Below are 20411 nucleotides of genomic sequence, written 5' to 3' on the forward strand. Positions count from 1 at the left end.
TGAACCCGGGATTTATTTATTTATTCTGCCTGCAAAGCACGTGCTCCCAGCCTCCTTCTCCCCCTGTGCAGAATTTTCTCCTCCTTTGCAAGTTGCAAACTTTCACTCCTTTCTCCTGCAACACCGCCTCTTCCCCTCTAGGTGTCAACCTTCGCAGCCTCGCTAGGCGCTCTCCTCTATCGCCCTAACCCGGTTCCTTAGCCCCGATTGGCCGCATACCTTGCAAAGGGGCGGGGAAAGGGCTGCCTATTGGCTCACTGCTCCGACCAACGGACTAGAGAGCTAGAAAATGCTAGAGGAGCACACGCACACACGTGTCGCATGACATTACAGGCACTTCCGGCTGAAACGGAACCGTTCCTTTCTCCCCATCGAGCTTTCTTCGCTATGCCATAGAGGTGGCAAGGGCTAGAGCGGCAGCCGGGAGGGCCGCCCGCCCGCTCCCCACCGGAAGTGCTGGCTATCGCCGAGAGAGGATGAGGGAGGGAGGGAAAGGTCCTTCGGACAATGAAACCATAGAGCGGGAGAGGAGAGCGGCCCCGCCTAGGGCAGCCGCTCTGCCTCGCCGGGAGCCGGGAGAGCTCTATGGTGCGTGGAGTGGGGGCTCCAGCCGTAGAGCGGAGCGGCGTCGGGCCCAGCTGGGAGGCCTCGGTACGTAGGGGGGGGGGGAGGAGATGGGGGGAGGGGATGTGGGGGGAGGGGGCAGTCTTCTGAGGGGTGGGGTGGGGAGGCAAGAGGCTGGGGGACCCCCCCTCCTCACACACACCCCTGGAATAGCCCCCCCCCCGTGTGTGGGGAGGGAGGGAGGGGGCAAGAGGCTGGGGGACCCCCCTCCTCACACACACCCCTGGAATAGCCCCCCCCGTGTGTGGGGAGGGAGGGAGGGGGCAAGAGGCTGGGGGACCCCCCCTCCTCACACACACCCCTGGAATAGCCCCCCCCCCGTGTGTGGGGAGGGAGGGAGGGGGCAAGAGGCTGGGGGACCCCCCTCCTCACACACACCCCTGGAATAGCCCCCCCCCGTGTGTGGGGAGGGAGGGAGGGGGCAAGAGGCTGGGGGACCCCCCTCCTCACACACACCCCTGGAATAGCCCCCCCCCGTGTGTGGGGAGGGAGGGAGGGGGCAAGAGGCTGGGGGACCCCCCTCCTCACACACACCCCTGGAATAGCCCCCCCCCGTGTGTGGGGAGGGAGGGAGGGGGCAAGAGGCTGGGGGACCCCCCTCCTCACACACACCCCTGGAATAGCCCCCCCCCCCGTGTGTGGGGAGGGAGGGAGGGGGCAAGAGGCTGGGGGACCCCCCTCCTCACACACACCCCTGGAATAGCCCCCCCCCGTGTGTGGGGAGGGAGGGAAGGGGCAAGAGGCTGGGGGACCCCCCTCCTCACACACATCCCTGGAATAGCCCCCCCGTGTGTGGGGAGGGAGGGAGGGGGCAAGAGGCTGGGGGACCCCCCCTCCTCACACACACCCCTGGAATAAGCCCCCCATATGTGTGGGGAGGGAGGGAGGGGGCAAGAGGCTGGGGGACCCCCCCTCCTCACACACACCCCTGGAATAAGCCCCCCATATGTGTGGGGAGGGAGGGAGGGGGCAAGAGGCTGGGGGACCCCCCCTCCTCACACACACCCCTGGAATAGCCCCCCCCCCGTGTGTGGGGAGGGAGGGAAGGGGCAAGAGGCTGGGGGACCCCCCTCCTCACACACATCCCTGGAATAGCCCCCCCGTGTGTGGGGAGGGGGGGAGGGAGGGGGCAAGAGGCTGGGGGACCCCCCCTCCTCACACACACCCCTGGAATAAGCCCCCCCTTATCTAGGGCTGGGGTTCTTCTCCCCACTCATATCTACGTTGGGGGGGTCTTGTTGTGCCCCCCACTCTCACATATGCACCACTGAGGCGGGGGTTACCTCCAGCTGGAGTGGGGAGGGGCTGGCTTTCTCCCCACCCCCCTCAATGTAGACTTTCTACACCCACACTCCAATTTGTGGTGGGGGAGGGGCTGTATATCCCCCCCAAACACACATCTGGGAAGGGGGGGCGGATGTGTGTAGCCCTCCACAATATGGGATGGGGGAAGGGGTGATAGCTCTCTCCCCCCCTCCCACAAACATATCTGGGTTGGGGGAGGGGTGGCCGTGCCCCCTCCCACATATCTGAGAAGGGGGAGAGGCTGGTGTGTGTCCGTGTCTCTCTCTCTCCATATGGGATGGCGGAAGAGGTGATGTTCACACAGAGACACACACACACACACACACAGAGACAGGCTGGGGTGTGTTTTCCCAACACACACACACACACCCCCCTCTATGATGAACCTTAGGGGTTGGCCTGAATCCTGGTGGGGATCTGGATGGAACATGGTGGGAGGGGCTTTTTGAGGGGGTGGGGCCAGGGCTGGTAGTGGGGATAAGGGGGGTTTCAGAGGTGGGGCTGGAGAAGAACAGGGGCAGCCGCCGGCACATGGCCACTTGGGTCAGAGTCAGGTAGGAATCTAAAGAGCAGAGCGAGTGGGGTGGGGAGAGAATGTTGGCCTGTGGGGTATTTGGGGGGGGGGATTCAGTGGGCTGGATTCCAGGGGTCTGGAAGTTGAGTGGGGTGGAGAGTAGGAAGGTTGTAAGAGCTGGATGGAAAGAAAAAGGTGAGGATAGTATGGGCTGGTGGTTGAGGGGGGACATGCAGCATGGCTGTGGGGAGAGGATCCAGGGTATTGGGATGGGGACGCGTAGAAATGCCTCCCCACTGAAGACAGTGCATGAGATAGGGAGAGGCTGGGTGCCCTGCCTGCCTGCCAACCAAAGTTCTAGATAGAAATCAAAATAGCACATGGAGGGAGAGGCTAAGAAGACCTTGAGCCAGGGCTTTGTGGTCAGTGGGGATGGAAGGGGACAATTCAGTGGGTTGGAGAAAGAGCTGAGGAATTCATTGGCCTGTGCCTATGGGTGTGGGGGGCTGAGACGTCCGGGCAGATTTGAAAATATTGGGAGGGAAAGTCAATGGGTTGGAATCCAGGGGTGGGGGAGTGGGTGAGGGGTGTCCCTCTAGGAAAGGAGGCAGACGGAGTAGCAAACTAAGAACCAGGAAGGAATAAAAAACGGTGAGGGAGGAGGAGACTGAAGAGGCAAGGAGAACTCAGCCTCCAGGGAAGGAGGAGAAGAACAGGGAAGAAGGGTTTATTTATCTATTTTATTACATTTCTATACTGCCTAATGGCCAAAGCCGAAGGTAGGGAGGAAGCTGGGATAAGTAGGAGCACCACAGATGAGGACTTGAAGGGTTATTTTGAGGTGTCGGCAACTTGATGTATAGTGGGGGTGTAGCCAGGGCCCCCCGTATCTCTGGGAGCGGGAAGGAAGAACTGAGTGGGATGTAGAGAACAGGATTTCTTGGTAGATGCGTGGAATGCATAGAAGTTGGGAAATTAGGGCAAGGAGGGGTCTTGTGGCAGTGGGTGGGTGGGAGTTAAAATCAGCAGCGAAAACGAAGAGGGCAGTGCCTCTCCAACCCAGAAAAAAGTGAACCCTACAGATTCTAAGGCAGGGAGCCTTTTTCTTTTTAACCTACTGCTATGCAGAACACATTTCAAGCGAAATAGCTCCTCTTCAGCAATGATGATACTTCGCATGTTTGAAAGTTCTCCTCTTGTATTTCTCCGGGGGCTCCATGACTCCCATAACTAATGAACTTTTCTTTTTTTAAAAATCCCCCAGTGGTGTAAGTGACTCTGCTATCCTCAGTTCCTTTGTCCGGTCAGCATCAAGTGGATTCCAGCATCCAAGCCTCTCATACAGTCGGGAGTCCCTACCACAGGTTGGAAAACTTTTAAATTAATGTGATGTTCAATGCCAGCATACCACCCAGTTCCTTTTGTCACGTAAATGTTCCAAGAGATACAGAGGAACCAAGGTCAAAGCAGTTTGCTTTGAAATGAGCTAAGTTTCTAGTCCTTGAGGTGGCTGACGGTAAAGTTTGAACATGGGACGACTGCTTGCTTGTTGAAAAAGCTCTTGAGGAAGAAAACGAAGTTTAATGATGATCACGATGCAATTCCTCGTGAATTTGTACTAAAAAAAAAAAAGGAAGGGGTGGTTATCTCACTTTTCCCACCCCACCCTGCATCTCCACATGCATCCAAATCTTATTTTTAAAATGCGCAAGGAATGGCAAAAATCAGCGTTTGCTTCTGTACTTCCACTGCCCGTCTCATCCTGTTAGGCTCCTAGGATTTTTGCCTATATCCTAGTTTCCATGGTCTGCATACAAAGAGACCTTTGTGAACAGAGATGAATTAAATACCTTTGGGGTGGAGGAGTGTAAAGATGAAACAGGAGTGTGAGTGTGTGTGTAAGTTGCGACAGTCCCCAGGCTTCTAAATATCAGTTCTTCCGTAGGTCGCTCGGAAACGACATTTCAGCCTTGCCTCGTGCGTTGGGCTAGATTTGCTGACTTCCCTGTCTGACCCGTTTCCCCTTTTAGTATTGGGCCTGTTCCAGACTTCCTCAATCTAATGCCTTTCAGATGGGCTGTGTTACAGCTCCCAACGTGCCCAGCCAAGCCAACGCAGCTGAGAGGTAACTTAGGTTGACGATGGCTGGTGTATCCAACGACAAGCCGTTGTTTTCTTTCGAGACTGAGAGCCTTCTTGGCTGTCAGATAAATTAATAAATAAAGACAGGGTTGGCACACCCTTTGGTTTTGAAAATCAATGCCTTGTAATGCATGTTTATTTTGGTGGTGAGCAGGTCAGTTTCAATATAGTGGAACACCAGGCTATGTTTGTGTGTTTTAAAGGACTGTGTTGATTGCGTGGAAGGGACAAAGGGAAGCCATGTTAGTCAGTTTCAACTCCGGCAGAAAGTCCTATCTCTGGGCTTTTCCAGAGATCGTCCCCTCTCTGTGTGCTGGATGGCCCTTTCCCTTGCTGTACTTTCATAGAATCATAGAATAGTAGAGCTGGAAGGGTCTCTAAGGCCATCCAGTCCAACCCCCCGCTCAGTGCAGGAATCCCCCTGAAAGCATCCCTGACAGATGGTTGTCCAGCTGCATCCTGAATGCCTCTAGTGTGGGAGAGCCCACCACCTCCCTAGGTCACTGGTTCCATTGCCGTACTGCTCTAACAGTCCGGAAGTTTTTCCTGAGGTCCAGCCGGAATCTGGCTTCCTGTAACTTGAGCCCATTATTCCGTGTCCTGCACTGTGGGAGGATCGAGAAGAGATCCTGGCCCTCCTCTGTGTGACAACCTTGCAAGGATTTGAAGAGTGCTCTCATGTCTCCCCTCAATCTTCTCTTCTCCAGGCTAAACAGGCCCAATTGTTCCAGTCTCTGTTCTTTCCACGCCCTCTTCAGGCTGCTTCCCTGTGGCGCCCTGGCTTTGCTTTCAGAAGGTCCTGGATTCCAATCCTGGGCATTTCCAGTGTAAAAGGGTCAGGTAGCAGCCTTCTCTGCCTAAGGACCTCTAGCGTAAGGATTGCGTCATACGTCCCTAAAATTGTGTGTGTTTCTCCCCGGCAAGGGGGGAAAAGAAGACAGGGAAGAAAGGGCATTTCCCCCCCACACCTCCCTGCTCCTTTCGTGCGAATAAATAATTTTAATTCTCCCGCAGCTGGGCTTCCGTGCGCCCGCTCCACCGCCTCGGAATCGTTCATGGCGTTGAAGGCAGAAGCTCCCCTGGTGGACTACATCGAGGTCTCTTCCTCCGTTTTACGCTTCAAGGAGAAAGAGAAAGCAGCTACGGATCCTCCGCGGCCCGTCCGTGCCCAGGCCAAGCGAGACGCGGACCCTGTGGGCAGAGGTAGGGAGCGCGTGCCGCAGCTGAACCGAGGGACGCTTGGATCGTGTTGGCAGCTTTTGGAAAAGGGGGTGGGTGGGCACTGGCTGTCAGGGAAACGCCCTGAGGTGATTAGTTCTGAAGGAGGTTGTGGGGAGTAGTGGTTAAAGCATTGAAGACCGCCAAGGCTCTGAGGAAGGAGGAAGGCCCCTCTTTCAGTCTGAGAGTTAAATTCATGACTAAGTTAGGTCCATTCTTCCCAGGCCTCCTGGGTCCTTTCTCCAGATCCAGGAAGGGGAATTGAGTACAGCAAAGGACTCACACGGACCAGATAGCGTGGACTGCCGGGTTCTCTTCCTGGCTTTGCGAATGGAGGCTGGGGAGGGGGAACCTGGAGCCAAGCTTGCCCCTCTCTTCTGTTTCTTGCTTGGGGATGGAAACTGGATATAGAATGGGGTTGGGCAGCAGAGATTTCTGGGAGAAATCGAGGCAACGGATTTAATGAGTGGCGTTCAAAGCAGGTTCTGAGGTCTCAAAAACGATTGTTTAAAGAACAACCTCCACTGACGTTGTGCACTGTGGATCGTTGCGGCCGGCTTAACAGGTGGAGATGCGACAGAGGACTTCTCAGAGGGTCCTGAAGTAACTTCCTTATTCGCTAGTGCTGGGAGGAGGCGAGAAACCTGCTTCTTCCCATCGTCCAGATGGTTTTCCCACCTCTCTTTCTGGCTAAAGCAGCCTTCCCCACTCTGGTACCCGCCAGAGGTTTTGGACTGCAACTCCCAGAATTCCTGCCCATCGGTCATGCTGGCAAGGGCTGATGGGAGTTGAAGTCCAAAACATCTGGAGGGTACCAGCATGGAGAAGATGGGGCTAAGTTTTAAACACCACTGGGTTTGCTTTGCTCCGTCCGCACGGGGGCGCCAACAATCCCGTCTCGTGCCGGCCCGGCTTTGTTTACATCCAGCCAGGTGGGCTGCCCGGTGCAATCCTCCGAGTGCCTCCCTGCCACGCCTCTTGACACTGCAGCATATCAAGAGGCGGGATGCAAGTATTTTGAAATAAATCCTAAGAGAGGAGACAAAAATATCAAACACTGAGCGTTTCTCCAATGAAGCCCTAACAAAAGCTGTTCATTGACGCCGGAGGAATATTGGCCGTGTTGGGTGGATAAGACAGACTTTCCCCGGCTCCCAAAACACAGGTCCAGAACCTCTTTCAGCAAGAGGGTCAAATTCCATTTTGAAAAAGCTCTCCAGGCGGAGCCGAAGACCAAACAAGACGGAGGCGATAAAATGCCAACATATTTTTATCTTAAAGCCAATCACTGCCAATCAGTAAGCTTTAGGAGAGCCGTTTCAGTTTTTTTGGGAAAAGCTGCACCAGGCCAAGCTGTGTGGTGGTGTGAAGACTCTAGCCAGTGTGGTGTAGTGGCTAGAGTGTTGGACTGGAAGATCCAGGTTCTCGCCCCCACTGGGCCTCGGGAGCTCCCTGGGTGACTTTGGGCCGGTCGCAAACTCTCAGCCCAACCCACCTCACTGGGTGGTGGTTGTGAGGATAACACGAAGAGGATTATGTTTGCTGCCTTTGAGTTCCTTGGAGGAAAAAAGGCAGGGTCTAAACGCAATCAATCAATCAATCAATCAACCAACCAGCCTCCTACGGGTGGGGGCTCAGGAACCGGAGATACAGAACTGCCCCGGAGTCCGTGCTCGGGCTCCTCCTTTACGCGTACGTCTTCCCGTTCTCACCCCAGGGGAGCACCCGGTTGCAGGGGTCAGCCCGGAAGAGCCAGGCGGCTCCTGGCGGCAGGAGTACCTGATCGCGGAGGGCTCCGGCCGAGGCCAGCATGGTGTGTGCATGGTGTGTGGCGGCCTCCTGAGCGCCTCTGGCCCGGCGGCAGCCCGCAGGCACATCCGGCAGCATCACGCCCACTCGCTGGACTTCAGCCTGGAAGAGAAGCGCAACATCCTCGAGGCCTGGAGCGAAGGGGAGGTGCTCCCGGCGGCAGAGCCTCAGCCCTGCCCCACAGGTAAACCCCGTGGGGTCCCCCTCCTCGTCCCGCTCTGTTTCCGTTCTCACGCCCGCTCCGATTCGGTCCGAGCCGGTGCTGCCCTTTACAGCGCTTTTTCCCCCCTTTCCCTCGGGGATCAAAGGAATGCTTAAAGCAGACTTCCACAACCTGCTGGCTGGGGACGCTGGGAGTTGTCATCCGACACGTTGGCAGAGCACTAGGTGCGGGAAAGCTGGCTTAAAATACCTTCACCAATCTTCTATGGTTCTTGCCTGCCGTTCCTCCTTCTCCTCCAAATCGTAACACGACGAACCGTAAAGCAGGCGCGTCCGTATAAAAACCACGGCAACCTTTAGACAAGCTAAAAGCTGGGGGAAGCCAAAGCAGTCCTCGTCGAAAGCACACGGCGGTCGGTGCCTGAAGTAGATTTGTGTATATGAAAATAAGCATATGAACTACGTGTACGTCTGTTTCTGTTGGTCATGGGGGGAAAGCAATCAGCTAGGGAAAGCGTTGGAATTGCCCCCTGAATCCCATGCTCCGCTCCAACTTGGGCTTCCAAGATTCCACTCGTTTTCTGCACGCGCTTTTGAGCATAGATTTGCGTCCATGAGAGCTAGAAACTTGCCTTTCTTTTAAAAATAAATAAATAGAAAATGATGTTCTTTCTTTGCACCTCGCCTTTCTTGAGGGCGAGTGTAAACAAAAGAAACGCATCAAAGCCGAGATCCGCGGCAGGCCGAGTCCTGCGCCCAACACCCGTTTTCTGCACTGGTGCAGTGCGATTGCGGGACCCAGGCCCACCCTGCAGGCAGCTTGTGATTCCGTTTCTGAAACTTCCCACGCCAGGCAGCCCCAGGGAGAGCAAGCGGCCTGCCGAGATCGAAGTCCTCCTCGATCCGGAGGAGCAACCGGCGAGTGGGACACGCAGGCACCCGAAAGCACGCTCTGGTGAGTGCGGAGACCGGAGGTGGCAGCGGGAGCCGCCCCTGCAAGCCCTCGTTTTCCGAGCTCGAGACCTGACCTTAACGCTGATGGGCCAGACGGCCCCCCTTGCTAGCGTTTCCCTGTATACATCTTCCTTTCGTCCTTCTCTTTCACCCTGGAGAAGAGCGGGGCTCTGGTATCTAAGACCCTCATATAGAACAGGGGTGGGCGGAAGGTCAATCTCCAGATGTTTCGGACTTCGACTCCCAGAAGCCCCTGCTGATGCAGCCAATGGTTGGGAAGGCTGGAAGCTGAAGTCCAAAACGTGGAGAGATCGACTTCCTTGCCCACTGCTGGGGCTGGAGGGTGGGGAGGGTGGGGGGCAACTTGTGGCCTTCCTGATGTCTTGGCCTAGCACTCCCATGACGCCTGGCCATGGGCGTTTTCCTCCCTCCCTCATGGTGGTAGAACCCAACGGGGTGATCCCGTGAAGCTGGTGGGTGGGAGATTCAGGGCAGAGAAAAGGAAGGGCTTCTTCACACAGACGATGGGATTCGCTACCACAAGACGTAGCGAGGGCCACCCGTTCGGATGGCTTTAGAAGGGGGTTGGAGAAATTCCTGGAGGAGGAGGAGGCTGTCCAGGGCTGCTGCTAGTCCTGTGTGACCTCTAGTATCAGAGCCGGTATGCCTGAGTGCATCAGTTGCTGGGGAACATGGGCAGGAGGGTGCCGTTGCACCCATGCCCTGCTGGTGGGTTAGCCGTGGGCATCTGCTTGGCCCCTGTGTGAACAGAGTGCTGGATGAGATGGACCCTTGGCCTGATCCAGCATCAGGGCTCTTCTTATCAGCTGGCAAGGGCTGATGGAATTTGTAAGCCGACAGCATCTGGAGGGCCACGGTTTCCCCACTCCTGGTATAGAAGGAGGCGTCCTGGTGCCTGTAGCTTGTCTCGTAGGGGTGAGAGAAGATGGCCACCGGCTGAAATCCGTTCTTCAACCCAGCAATGAAGGCGCCCAGGAGCCCTGCCGCCCTCCTCCGCGTCTAGCCGTTCCGTGTCTCCGTTTCCCTCTCTCCTCTAAAAGGACCGCAACAACAACAAAATGGCGGTGCTGCCGCTGCTGCTCCGACCCACTTTCGGTTGGGGCGGGTGGGGGGGGCGAGACTCAGTTGCGAGCCCCAGCCCACCTGTTGAAGGCCGCCGCTCTAACCCATGGCTCCGTTTGACCCTGCGGTCTTCTCTCTTTTTGGCAGAGGTGGTCCGCTTAGACCCCGAGCGGCGATCGCGGGTTCAGCAGAGGAGGCAGAGCTGCAGCACTGCCAAAGACACGAGGAACGCCCAGCCCGTCAAGGCCGCAGGTAGCGCAGGGCTACGAGGGGGCTCGTGCTCACGAGTCAGCCACGCTTGAGCTGCAGGTCCACTCCTTCCCTTAGGCCTCCTCTTCCCCTGCTCCGTATACCCGGCGGTCCCGCGAAGGCACCCGAAAGCTGCGGGGCTGAAAGCCCTAGGAATATTTCACCTGCCTCCCCTACTTCTTAAAGTCAAGTTTCTAGGCCTTATGATTGCAGAGAGAGGCTTGCAAGCGTGTCGTTGCAGTGTGGCGATCTCGGAAGCCCGAGGGGGCTGATGAATGAGGTTTTCTGGTCCTGGAGCGGGTGGAGAGCCCTGGGCAGCTCGCTGCCGCTTCCTCATAACTACGAGACGCAGAATAAATTCCGGAGAGTCGGACGATGCAAAGGGGGCGGGGCCAGGCAGGTTGGCTCGCTTTGCGCAATTCAGGCGGATGGCTGGACGTGGGTTTGCGTGGCGCTGAGGACGGCACTCCCTTGTATTCTGCACTGTGGCTTCCAGGTTAGAATTGGGAGAAAAGTGCAAGGCCGTAGCCAAGTCTTATCACAACGTTGTGTAACGCCGTTGTAGTAGACGTTGTTTCTGCCTTCGGTCACACCGCGCCGACCACGTACCGGAAACCCCTCCGTGTTAAAACTCTCCCCCGCTCCCCCGGACACCATATATCTGACATTCACTGAACAGATGTTGCGAGAACTAATTTTGGAGTTTGCAGAACGCTTGATTTGGTATTCAAGATTCATTCGCCATCTCATTTGGTTTAAGATCATCTATTTAAGGTGCGCCTTCTTTTGGAATTCCTGGGTGGAACTCATCGGTTCTGTCCTAATTCTGGGAAAGAGGGTGCTCTAAACCCACCTTTCCCAACCTGGTTCCCTCTAATTGTCCTAGATTGCAGCTCCCATGTTCCCCAGCCAGCATGGGTGTTGTAGTCCAGCACATCTGGAAGGCTGTTCTAAAGAGAGAGAGAGAGAGATGTACGTACGTACGTAGCCCTAAGTTGTTCATCATTTGTTTTCCACGTCCTCAGAGTCACCTCTGCACACCACCATCTCCTTGCTGTCTACAGAGTTTATCTCTTTTGGGGAGAATGAGAATTTCACTTGCCCCTTCTGCCTCCTTAGGGAGGGTCTGGTCTTCAGGGTTGTGGCCCTTCGCTCACGAGTTCCCTGCTTTTTGGTGCGTGCGTGAGGACGGCGTAAACAACATTTATTTATTTATTTGTAAACCATAGGGAGGTGTGTGTTTTTTGCTCATTGAATATCCTACAGGGGCTGGAGATACCTGGCGGGGAATTGGACCATTCATCGTAAGATATTTGGGACGGTTCAGCTGTAGGGTTGTGTGGGTGCTGAATTCAAAGTGGTTACATCAGGCCCCAGTAGGGAAAGAGGCTCCGAGGCCCACCTGTCAGGGATATTGTAGAAGCAGACTGCTTGCAACGGCAGCGGGCTGGACTGGATGACCTTTGAGTTCTCCTACAACTCCGAGTCCTGGGATACTCGAGATTCAGAGGCCTCCTGCTCCGCTTCTGACACTTGCTTTGCTTCCTAGGGAAGGAATGGCTCTCCGAGTGTGGGGTCCCAGGCTCCGCCCCCGCTGAGATCCGGATCTTCACGGACGGCACGTTCCCCGCTGGCTTTGCCTTAAAACTCTATTGCCGGACTCAGCCAGGTAAGTTCTGCTTTGGAAGGAGGGGAAGTGTGCCCATCTCGTTCCTCAACATCCTGTTTTTCAACCATCGCTCGGAACCGTTCCGAATACAGTTTCAGCTACTACCCTTAGCCTCCACAGCACTTTCGGTACCTTTCGTTCTCAATATTTTATTATCATCATCATCATCATTGCATTTATATCCTGCCTTTTTTCCTCTTCCAAGGTCCTCAGCTCCATTTTATCCTTGCAACAACAACCCTGCGAGGTAGATTAGGCTGAGAGGCAAGGACTGGCCCAAAGTCACCCAGTGACCTTCATGGCTGAGTGGGGACTAGAATTGCCAAGTAACCATTACACCACGCTGGCTCTGACTATGGGATGTGATTCTACTGCAGCCCACCCTACCATCCGGTTTTGTAAACCGCTTAAAAGAAATTTCACGCTACGACGGCACCGACCTTATACAGAAGGCCTTGCCTTCTCAAGCCAAGCGCTACCACGTGAACAACCTGAGGGTAGGGCAAAACATAACCTTTTCCTCACATGAGGGGGTAAAGGCTAGAATCCGGAAAGGTTTTCCTGTGTAGGTAATAAGCTGAAAGATAAGGTGTTTACGATAGTAACTGTTGAGCAGGTGATAAAACCAAGCAGACACGTGGTTCGTGGTAACAAAACAAAATAAAATGTTAGTTACAGACCTTAGTTACTTTAAATGCAAGTTAACCTGCTTAGTTCTAATAAAAACAGTACTCTTAAGTCTCTTAAGATTTTATCTCCGTTCACTCTCCACACCACTGGACACTCCAAACCAAACAAAGCCAACTTAAACTCCAATCCCCTCAGCCAACCTATTTATACTCCTGCCTCCCTCTCTCTCACCCCATCATCAGCCCCACCCACTCAGTCAAACGTTCCGCACTCGCTAGACGTACAAACTCAGACATACCTAAGGGACAGAAAGGTGGGTATCGTCACACACGCCATTTAGGAAATAGAAACCAAATGCACGGTTACAAGATGGGGGATACTTGGCTCAGCAATACTACAAACAAGAAGGATCTTGGGATTGTTGTAGATCACAAGCTGAATAGGAGCCAATAGTGCGATATGGCTGCAAGAAAGGCCAGTGCTATTTTGGGCTGCATTAATAGAAGTATAGCTTCCAAATCGTGTGAGGTACTGGTTCCTCTCTATTCCGCCCTGGTTAGGCTTCATCTAGAGTATTGCGTCCAGTTCTGGGCTCCACAATTCAAGAAGGACGCAGACAAGCTGCAGCGTGTTCAGAAGAGGGCAACCAGGATGATCAGGGGTCTGGAAACAAAGCCCTGTTAAGAGAGACTGAAAGAACTGGGCATGTTTAGCCTGGAGAAGAGAAGATTGAGGGGAGACATGAGAGCACTCTTCAAATCCTTGAAAGGTTGTCACACAGAGGAGGGCCAGGATCTCTTCTCGATCCTCCCAGAGTGCAGGACACGGAATAACGGGCTCAAGTTAAAGGAAGCCAGATTCCAGCTGGACGTCAGGAAAAACTTCCTGACTGTTAGAGCAGTACGACAATGGAACCAGTGACCTAGGGAGGTGGTGGGCTCTCCCACACTGGAGGCCTTCAAGAGGCAGCTGGACAGCCGTCTGTAAGTGCGTGGATTCCTGCATTGAGCAGGGGGTTGGACTGGATGGCCTTGTAGGCCCCTTCCAACTCTGCTATTCTATGATTCTATGAAGCCCTCAGCTCCACCGGCCTCTGTTCCCAAACATCCTTTGCAAACCCCCAAAGGGTCAGTGTCATGGAGTTGCTGGGAAGCTGCCATCCTACAAGACTTCAGGGGTCTTCTTAATGTCCAAGGTGTGGAAGTAGGGCCACTATGGCTTTGCGTGAGAGGGATGGGATCAGAGCTTTCAGACGGCGCATGTTCCACAGTGCTGTAGTGGCCGCGTTTGCCCATAACCCTAACCCATGGTTTGTTGTGATGTGTGAACAGGCAAACCATGGTTTGTTAACCACAAACAATCCAGAAAGAGAACCCATGGTTTATTGTTGGGATGCAAAATCTGGGTTGTTTAAACCATGGGTTGGCGTTACGTGCAAACCCAGGACCGGAGGGGGGAGGGGGGCATTGTTAAAAAAAACACCCACCAGTGGCGCTACATGCTAGTACTACGGCACCAGAAAGACATTTGGGATGCAGGGGACAGAGCAGGCCAGTGAGGGAAACACACAACCCAGGGATGGAGAAAACAAACCGTGGTTTGTCTGCCAGGCAAATCCTGATTAGGACAATAAACCCTGGGTTAGGGTTCTGTCAAACCAGGCCAACGTATTTTTGTTGTTGCAGAACCACCCCAGGACGCTGAGGCTAAGCCAAGTACAAGGAAAAGAAGAGTTGGTAAGCCTTGTAACTCGTCCACGCTCTCCTTCTGTTCCAGAAATAAGTTTATCTCGGCTTAACAGAGTGGGTTGGTGGGAGGAGGCGCCGCTCCGATCGCAGGAGAGGGGCGTTTCTGGGCTCTCAGCTTCTCCTGTTCCGACCTTTTCCGGTGCCAACTACGTTTGTATGTCAGGGATCAAGGGTCCCGAGAGAAACCGCTTCTCTCCACTATGAGGAACAGAGATGCGGATTCTAGAGATGGTGTCACTTCATGCGGGACCTGCATTTTGGCACAAAACCTCGCTCAGGACTTGTAGTTGCGTGTGTGTGTGTGTGTTGTTTAACGGTTAAAAGTTTCCAGTCATTGTTTCAGAGGTCCCATGGGGGGTTCCTTGCCCACGGGCCCTCCAGAACCTGCAGCCGGCCTTGGCAGGTGATGCCGGGCTACAAACCCCACCATCCCCACTCAGCCTGGCCAAAGGCTGGGGACCGTTGAGGTTGTGGTCCAAGCCCCTCCGGGGAAGCGAGCTCCGGGTCCGCTGCCTTAGCCGCCGGCTCCCTTGACGCCCGCGCTGCCTCTCTTCCCTTCCCCAGATCGCGACTGCTCCGTGTCCCTGCTGCGGCTGCACTCCACAGACTCTCCCCGCTGCCTCTGCCCCGGCCGGGACGCCCCCCCTTGCCCCCTGGGCCGCTCGGCCGGCAGCAACGCCAATGACCGCTGCGCCGGACCGGGCCAGCGCGGCGCACCGGCAGGGAAGGAGGACGCGGATGCCGCCCTCCTGGCCAAGGGTTTCAACCCCGCCTGGCGGGCGCGCTTCCTCATGGACTTCGACGCCGTCGCTGGCCACTTGGTCTGCATGGTGTGCGAGTATCCGCTGCGGCGCCTGTGCCTGGCCACCGTCAAGCGGCACATCCTGCAGTGCCACGCCGAGACCCTCCACCTGCCCCGGGAGGTCCGACGCACCATCCGGGAAGTCTGGGAAAGCCGGAGCCAGGCCTCGGCTCAAGCCCCGAGGAAGTGAAGGGACAGCCGGTCCCCGTCCGCGCACTCCCACCCCCACCCCACCCTGGCCGTTGGCTGACCGGAGCCGCGGTCCCTAGGCCGCCACGTTGGGAAACCTTCACTTTGGGATGTGAGGAAGAGGACCAATCGTCCTGTACGTGCGGGAGCTTGACAGGCGGGGTGGGCGAGCGGGAATTCTGCCCCCTGGGGTTCACCCTTCAGCCCCTCGCATTCCCCGCTCGCGGGTCCTGCCTTCTCTCGTCCCTTTTGCTTCGGCCACTTTTCACTCCCCGCGGCACACCGGCAACACGGCTCATCCCGGCGGTGGCGAAAAGGGAGGACGCCCAGCTACGGGGAGGAGAAGACAGGCGGGAGAAGCCGCCGCCGCTGCCTCACCTCCCCCTTTTTAGGGGCGAAACCTTTTTTTTTTTCTTGCTGAACGGCTCAGGGGAAAACCTTCGCGTTGCAGCCGGCTTCCCCCCCCCTCCCCCTGCTCCCAAAGCGTTGCTTCCGTGCGCCCCCGGAGATCTCGGAAAGAAAGCATGCTGGGAGCCGGTGCGGCTTGGGACCGCCCCGTGGGACCTTCCTTTGGAATTGATCTGTTTCGACGCCAGCGGAACAGCCGGCGTGACGCCTCCGTTGGCAAGTGGCGTCTTCCCCGACCAACTCACTGACGCCGGAACGGCTGGGGCGCAACGCTTGTACCCGGGGCAGGGGGCTGTGGTTCACATCCGGCCACGGGTGAGTTGAGCGGGCTTGGAAACGGAGCAGTTACCTGGGCCAGGAGCTTCACACGGCCAAACTATACTCAAAGGACAATGAACTCCCCGAAGAGACAATAAATTATTTTTATGATACGCTGCAGCTTTGAGTCTCCTTTCTTTCTTTTTAATGTTACTTTTCCTTCGGTCTTGCCAGTTTGCCTTCTGGGAAATAAGCCTGTCGCGACTGGCCAGGCCCAACACGATAGCCAGTTTATGGGTGGGCGAGCCCCCCACCCCCATGGCAGCCGTTTTGTGAAAGCACCCATGACACTGTCAAAATTCCATGTGTGCCCATCAGTTCAGAAAGAGTGTGTATCTACAGGGATAGTTGCAGTGGACAGAGCCCCCCATTTTTTATATATAAAGAATCTGTGCCTTTATCATCCATGCGACATGCACCAATTCAACTTTCACCTTGCGTGGGGCTGGCAGCACCTGTTGAATCTCTACCTGTTGTGGAGAGCTGCTCTCACCTTCATTTGGGGAGAAGGGAAGAATGGCAAAGCCCCTCTCTCTCTCTCTCTCTCTCTCTCTCTCTCTCTCTCTCTCTCTCTCTCTCTCTCATACAATACCAGAACCTGGGGTCATCTCATGAAGCTGATTGGTGGGAGATTCAGGGCAGATAAAAGGAAGGACTTCTCCACACAGCGCAGAGGTAAAACTATGGAACTCACTGCCACAAGATGTAGCAACGGTCACCCATTTTGGACGGCTTTAAAAGAGGACCGGATAAATTCATGGAGGAGAAAGCTAACGATGGCTACAAGTCCTGATGGCTATTTGTGACCGGTATCACAGGCCGTCTGCTTAGGCACAACGGTTGCTGGGGAACATGGGTCACAAGATGCCCAGCCCTGCTAGGTATGTGTTGCAACTTCATGGTACGGTCTCCTTTAGGAGGCAGGCCCAAGCCCTTGGCTAGGTAACTTGTATCTCTGCCAAGCTGGCAAGTAAGAGACCACTATAGAGCTAAGGAAAAGGTGAGGAAGACACAGCCTTGAGAGCCAAAGCATCATGGTACAGGTAGCTAATTTTAGACTTCATGGTGGCTCTTTAGATAGCGACACGTGTTTCTTCGCTTCCTTCGAAACATGCTGCCTTTGGGGCCCCTCCTGCTTGTTCTGTTCCGCTCAGCGGGGCCCTCTCCGTCTGCCCCTGAAGTCCTACCCGGACAGTGCCACTGCAGAAGCACCCATGGGCCTGGAGTAGTAGAGGCTGGGGTGATGGCTTTCAATCAGGACTTCTCAGGACCATTCCAAAGCGTGGAACCCAACGTCCCGGATAGGGGAACGAAGCAAACACCCCCCCAGACTGACACGAGGGTCTCCTTTCTCCCGTTCTCAGTTTGCAGTGCAGTTCCCGTTGGATGCCACTAGGGGGCACCCTTCACCATGGGAGAGACCGTCCCAATCCTTGGACGTATGCGGAGATACCGGACAAGTGCCACCACGTTCTACCAACCCCAGCAGCCTCAACGGGTGTCTTGGACAAACGGGACTTCAGTGGCGGAGATGCGACTCCCCTGCCGCTGGTTTTCGCACAGTGAGTATGGTGGCCAAAGTACAGGTTGTACACGCTGCGAGAGGTGGTGCAGGAGCTCTGCTCTACTCCACCTTGTGTGTTGCGGGTGTTCACCCCAAGCCTGGAAATATCAACTCGCCTAGGACAGCAGGAAAAACTTCCTGACTGTTAGAGCAGTACGACAATGGAATCAGTGACCTAGGTTGGTTGTGGGCTCTCCCACCCTAGAGGCCTTCAAGAGGCAGCTGGACACCCGGTATGCTTTGAGGTGGATTCCTGCCTTGAGCAGGGGGTTGGACTCAATGGCCTTTTAGACCCCGTCCAACTCTGCTATTCTATGATTCTAGGGCGAGTTGAGGTCCGTCTTCAACCTATCAGGCTTTGTGAAAAGTAGGGTGGTCCTCCTGGCCCCAAATGGCTGATTGATGTAGATACGTGTTGACTAGGGGTACTATATATCGTTGAGTACTAGGAACTTGGTGTCTTTCTGTTCAATGCTGCTTCCACGGAGACGCTTTCCCGCTCCAGGGCTGAGCGAACCTTTTTCGGGAAGGGTCTCGCTCTCCCGCCCTCTGCGATCCCAGCCCCAAGACAGACAAAGTCTTGTTACAAAAGAGAAAGATCACGTTTAATAAATTACGGCGGGGGGGGGGGCTTACCGTCAGGCCCAATAAATAACAAAGACAAGATCCGAAGAGAAACAGCAGGGAGAGGGGGGGGAACCCGAGAAGTCTCTGACCACATTTCCTTCCTGCCTAATTAGGGCAAAGGGGGGGGGGCTATTTTAAGTACAAAATATTTGCAAAGGGAGGAGGGAATAGAAGGAGGAGACACTGCACTCACTAATGGGGGGGGCGAGGAGGTTCAGTCCTGGGACAGAGTAACTTGGAAGCAGAGGGCCAAAGTGATGAGCACAAAGATGTGTGTGGGTGTGGGTGTTGTGTGGGTGGGTGTGTAAGCCACAAGCTTCCAATAATGTTGCATTGGGTCTGCTCGCTTTCTCCAGGATTTCTGAATTCAGTTTTCCGAGTTTTGCTCCCACTTTGCCGCCCCGAGCTTAAATTAGAAGTGGAATTGGGAGTCCGGAAAGCCAACACTTACGGGGGATTCCAGACATTTGGAAAAAGTAAAACCTATTGCTCTTCCCAGAAGGAGATGTTCAAAAACGCATTTTTGGGGGGTGGCTTTTTGGATCACCGGACTTTTCAGATGTGGCCCCTGATTAATCAGGGGGCACATTCATGTTGCGTGACCAAAGATACTTGGAAAAATAATAATTTTTCATCGAGTCCGTTGGGGAGGGGTGGGGGAAGAATAGCACCGTTTCATCGGAACACTGGCTGGCTTGCTGAATCAATTCTGGGTCATCTTGATGCGTAGTTGGTGCGAAACGTTGATGATTAAAACGCTGGGGGAGGTTGGAGGTAGAATGGATTAGGGATAAGGCATCATGGGGCCCTCCAGGTGTTTTTGACCACAATGCCCATCAGCCTCAGCCAGCAAGGCCAACGGTCAAGAATAATGGGAGTTGTAGTCCCAAACATTTGGAGGGCGTCATGTTTTACCTACCTTTGGATGAGAAGAATATAGGAAAAATAATACAGGAAGATTACAGAAATGATTGGCGGGTGCTATGGGGCAGGGGTTCCCCCTCCAAATATGTGGTTAATGAGTTCATTGGGGAGCAGAAAGAAAGAGGGGGGGGCCGCTGCTACATTTATATCACACCCACCCACACCCCTCTTGCTGGTGATGGGTTCGAATTCCTCAAGCGGAAAAGACGGGGAACGCCTGGAAGACCATTGAAACGAGGGAACCCACCCACATGCGGGCCCTCGCGCTTGCGGAAGGGGAAGCCGGGAGGAGAAGGAAACGCCTGGAAAGCGACCGACAACAACGAAAAATATACGTATATAATATTGCATCTCAAGATCAATTAGAAAAAACGACGACGACGACACCCCGGTTCCTCCATCCCTGGGCAAACCCAAGGGGAACTTTAGGACAAGCAGCGTTCTCCAACCTGATGGCCTCCAGATGCGTTGGACTACAACACCCATAATCCCCAGGCAGGTTGGGGAAGGCTGCCCTATGGTGATCCTTCCCTTCCTGCCCGCCCCAGTTTCTCCAAACGTTTTAACTTCCTTGCCCCATCGTTTATAAATGGGAAGGAAGACCATTCCTGTTGCATTATGACCCTGAGAAGGAGCGGGGTGGGGTGAGGGGGTGCCTAAACTATGTTTGAGAGAGGAAGATGGGGTGGGGGTGGGGTTGTCAGACCCTGCCCCTATTCCCAGTCCCCACAAAACTTCCGTTTGAAGATTCAGTCCAGGTAACAGGTTGGTGGTCAAAAGAGCAGCTGAGCAGCAGTGCAGTTCAAAGAAATAAATAGAGGGGGGGGCAGAAGAGGGTGCCCCCTCCCCACCTTTCCCCTTACACCAAAATTTCTGTCCCGAGATTCTGTGATCCTGAGCATTAAAATCTGATATCTCTAGGAGGGGAGAGGGGAGGTGTGTCACCTGTAAGCCTCCCCCCCCCCATTATGCACACACACACACACGTCAGTCAATACGTGGGACGCCCCCCACCCTGCTTCTCCAGTTACAGTTGAAAGGGAAGTAAAAACCAGCATCCGGATCAAATCGGGGTGGGGGGGGAGAAGAAAGGGGAAAGTAACCCCACCCCCAAATACACGCACACTCACACACACTCCCCGCCCCAATAAATTAAACCTGGCAAGATCCCGTAAACACGCAACCCCGGTCCTTCTGCATCCCACCCTGCGCTGATGCCGAGGTCCAGAAGCCCGGAAAAGCCGACGCGGGCGCAGCAGGGAGACGGGGCCGTCAGTCTCCGCGGCATGGCAGCACCCACCATCCTGTGCATGTGTACGTCAAGCGGGCGGGTGTAGAAAGGCATCCGGAGAACCATCGGTCCGGGGTACGTGTTGTTGTTTTTGTTGATGGGAGGGTTCGTAGAACGGCCGGGAAGTCACCGGCTAGTGTGGGCGCACGGCTTCGGGCACCCCGTGCCATCCGCCAGTCCC

The 20411-nt window shown here is 55.0% G+C and overlaps 1 protein-coding gene across 2 annotated transcripts; it reads left to right on the forward strand.

The window, feature by feature from the left end:
• Nucleotides 1-466: 466 nt before the first annotated feature.
• Nucleotides 467-15121, forward strand: SPINDOC (spindlin interactor and repressor of chromatin binding). Of its 2 annotated transcripts, XM_063146173.1 has the most exons (9): nt 467-651; nt 3708-3807; nt 5600-5788; nt 7521-7796; nt 8628-8729; nt 9959-10063; nt 11610-11729; nt 14045-14095; nt 14672-15121. In XM_063146173.1, exons 3-9 carry the CDS (start codon nt 5641-5643, stop codon nt 15097-15099), a joined length of 1230 nt encoding a protein of 409 aa, XP_063002243.1. In that variant the 5' UTR covers nt 467-651; nt 3708-3807; nt 5600-5640; the 3' UTR covers nt 15100-15121. The 2 variants fall into 2 exon arrangements, with proteins under 2 accessions (XP_063002243.1, XP_063002244.1); XM_063146174.1 differs by lacking the exons at nt 8628-8729; nt 9959-10063 and having other exon boundaries at nt 470-651.
• Nucleotides 15122-20411: the final 5290 nt, after the last annotated feature.

Source organism: Elgaria multicarinata, chromosome 21, assembly GCF_023053635.1.
Source record: "Elgaria multicarinata webbii isolate HBS135686 ecotype San Diego chromosome 21, rElgMul1.1.pri, whole genome shotgun sequence".
Taxonomy (NCBI): domain Eukaryota; kingdom Metazoa; phylum Chordata; class Lepidosauria; order Squamata; family Anguidae; genus Elgaria; species Elgaria multicarinata.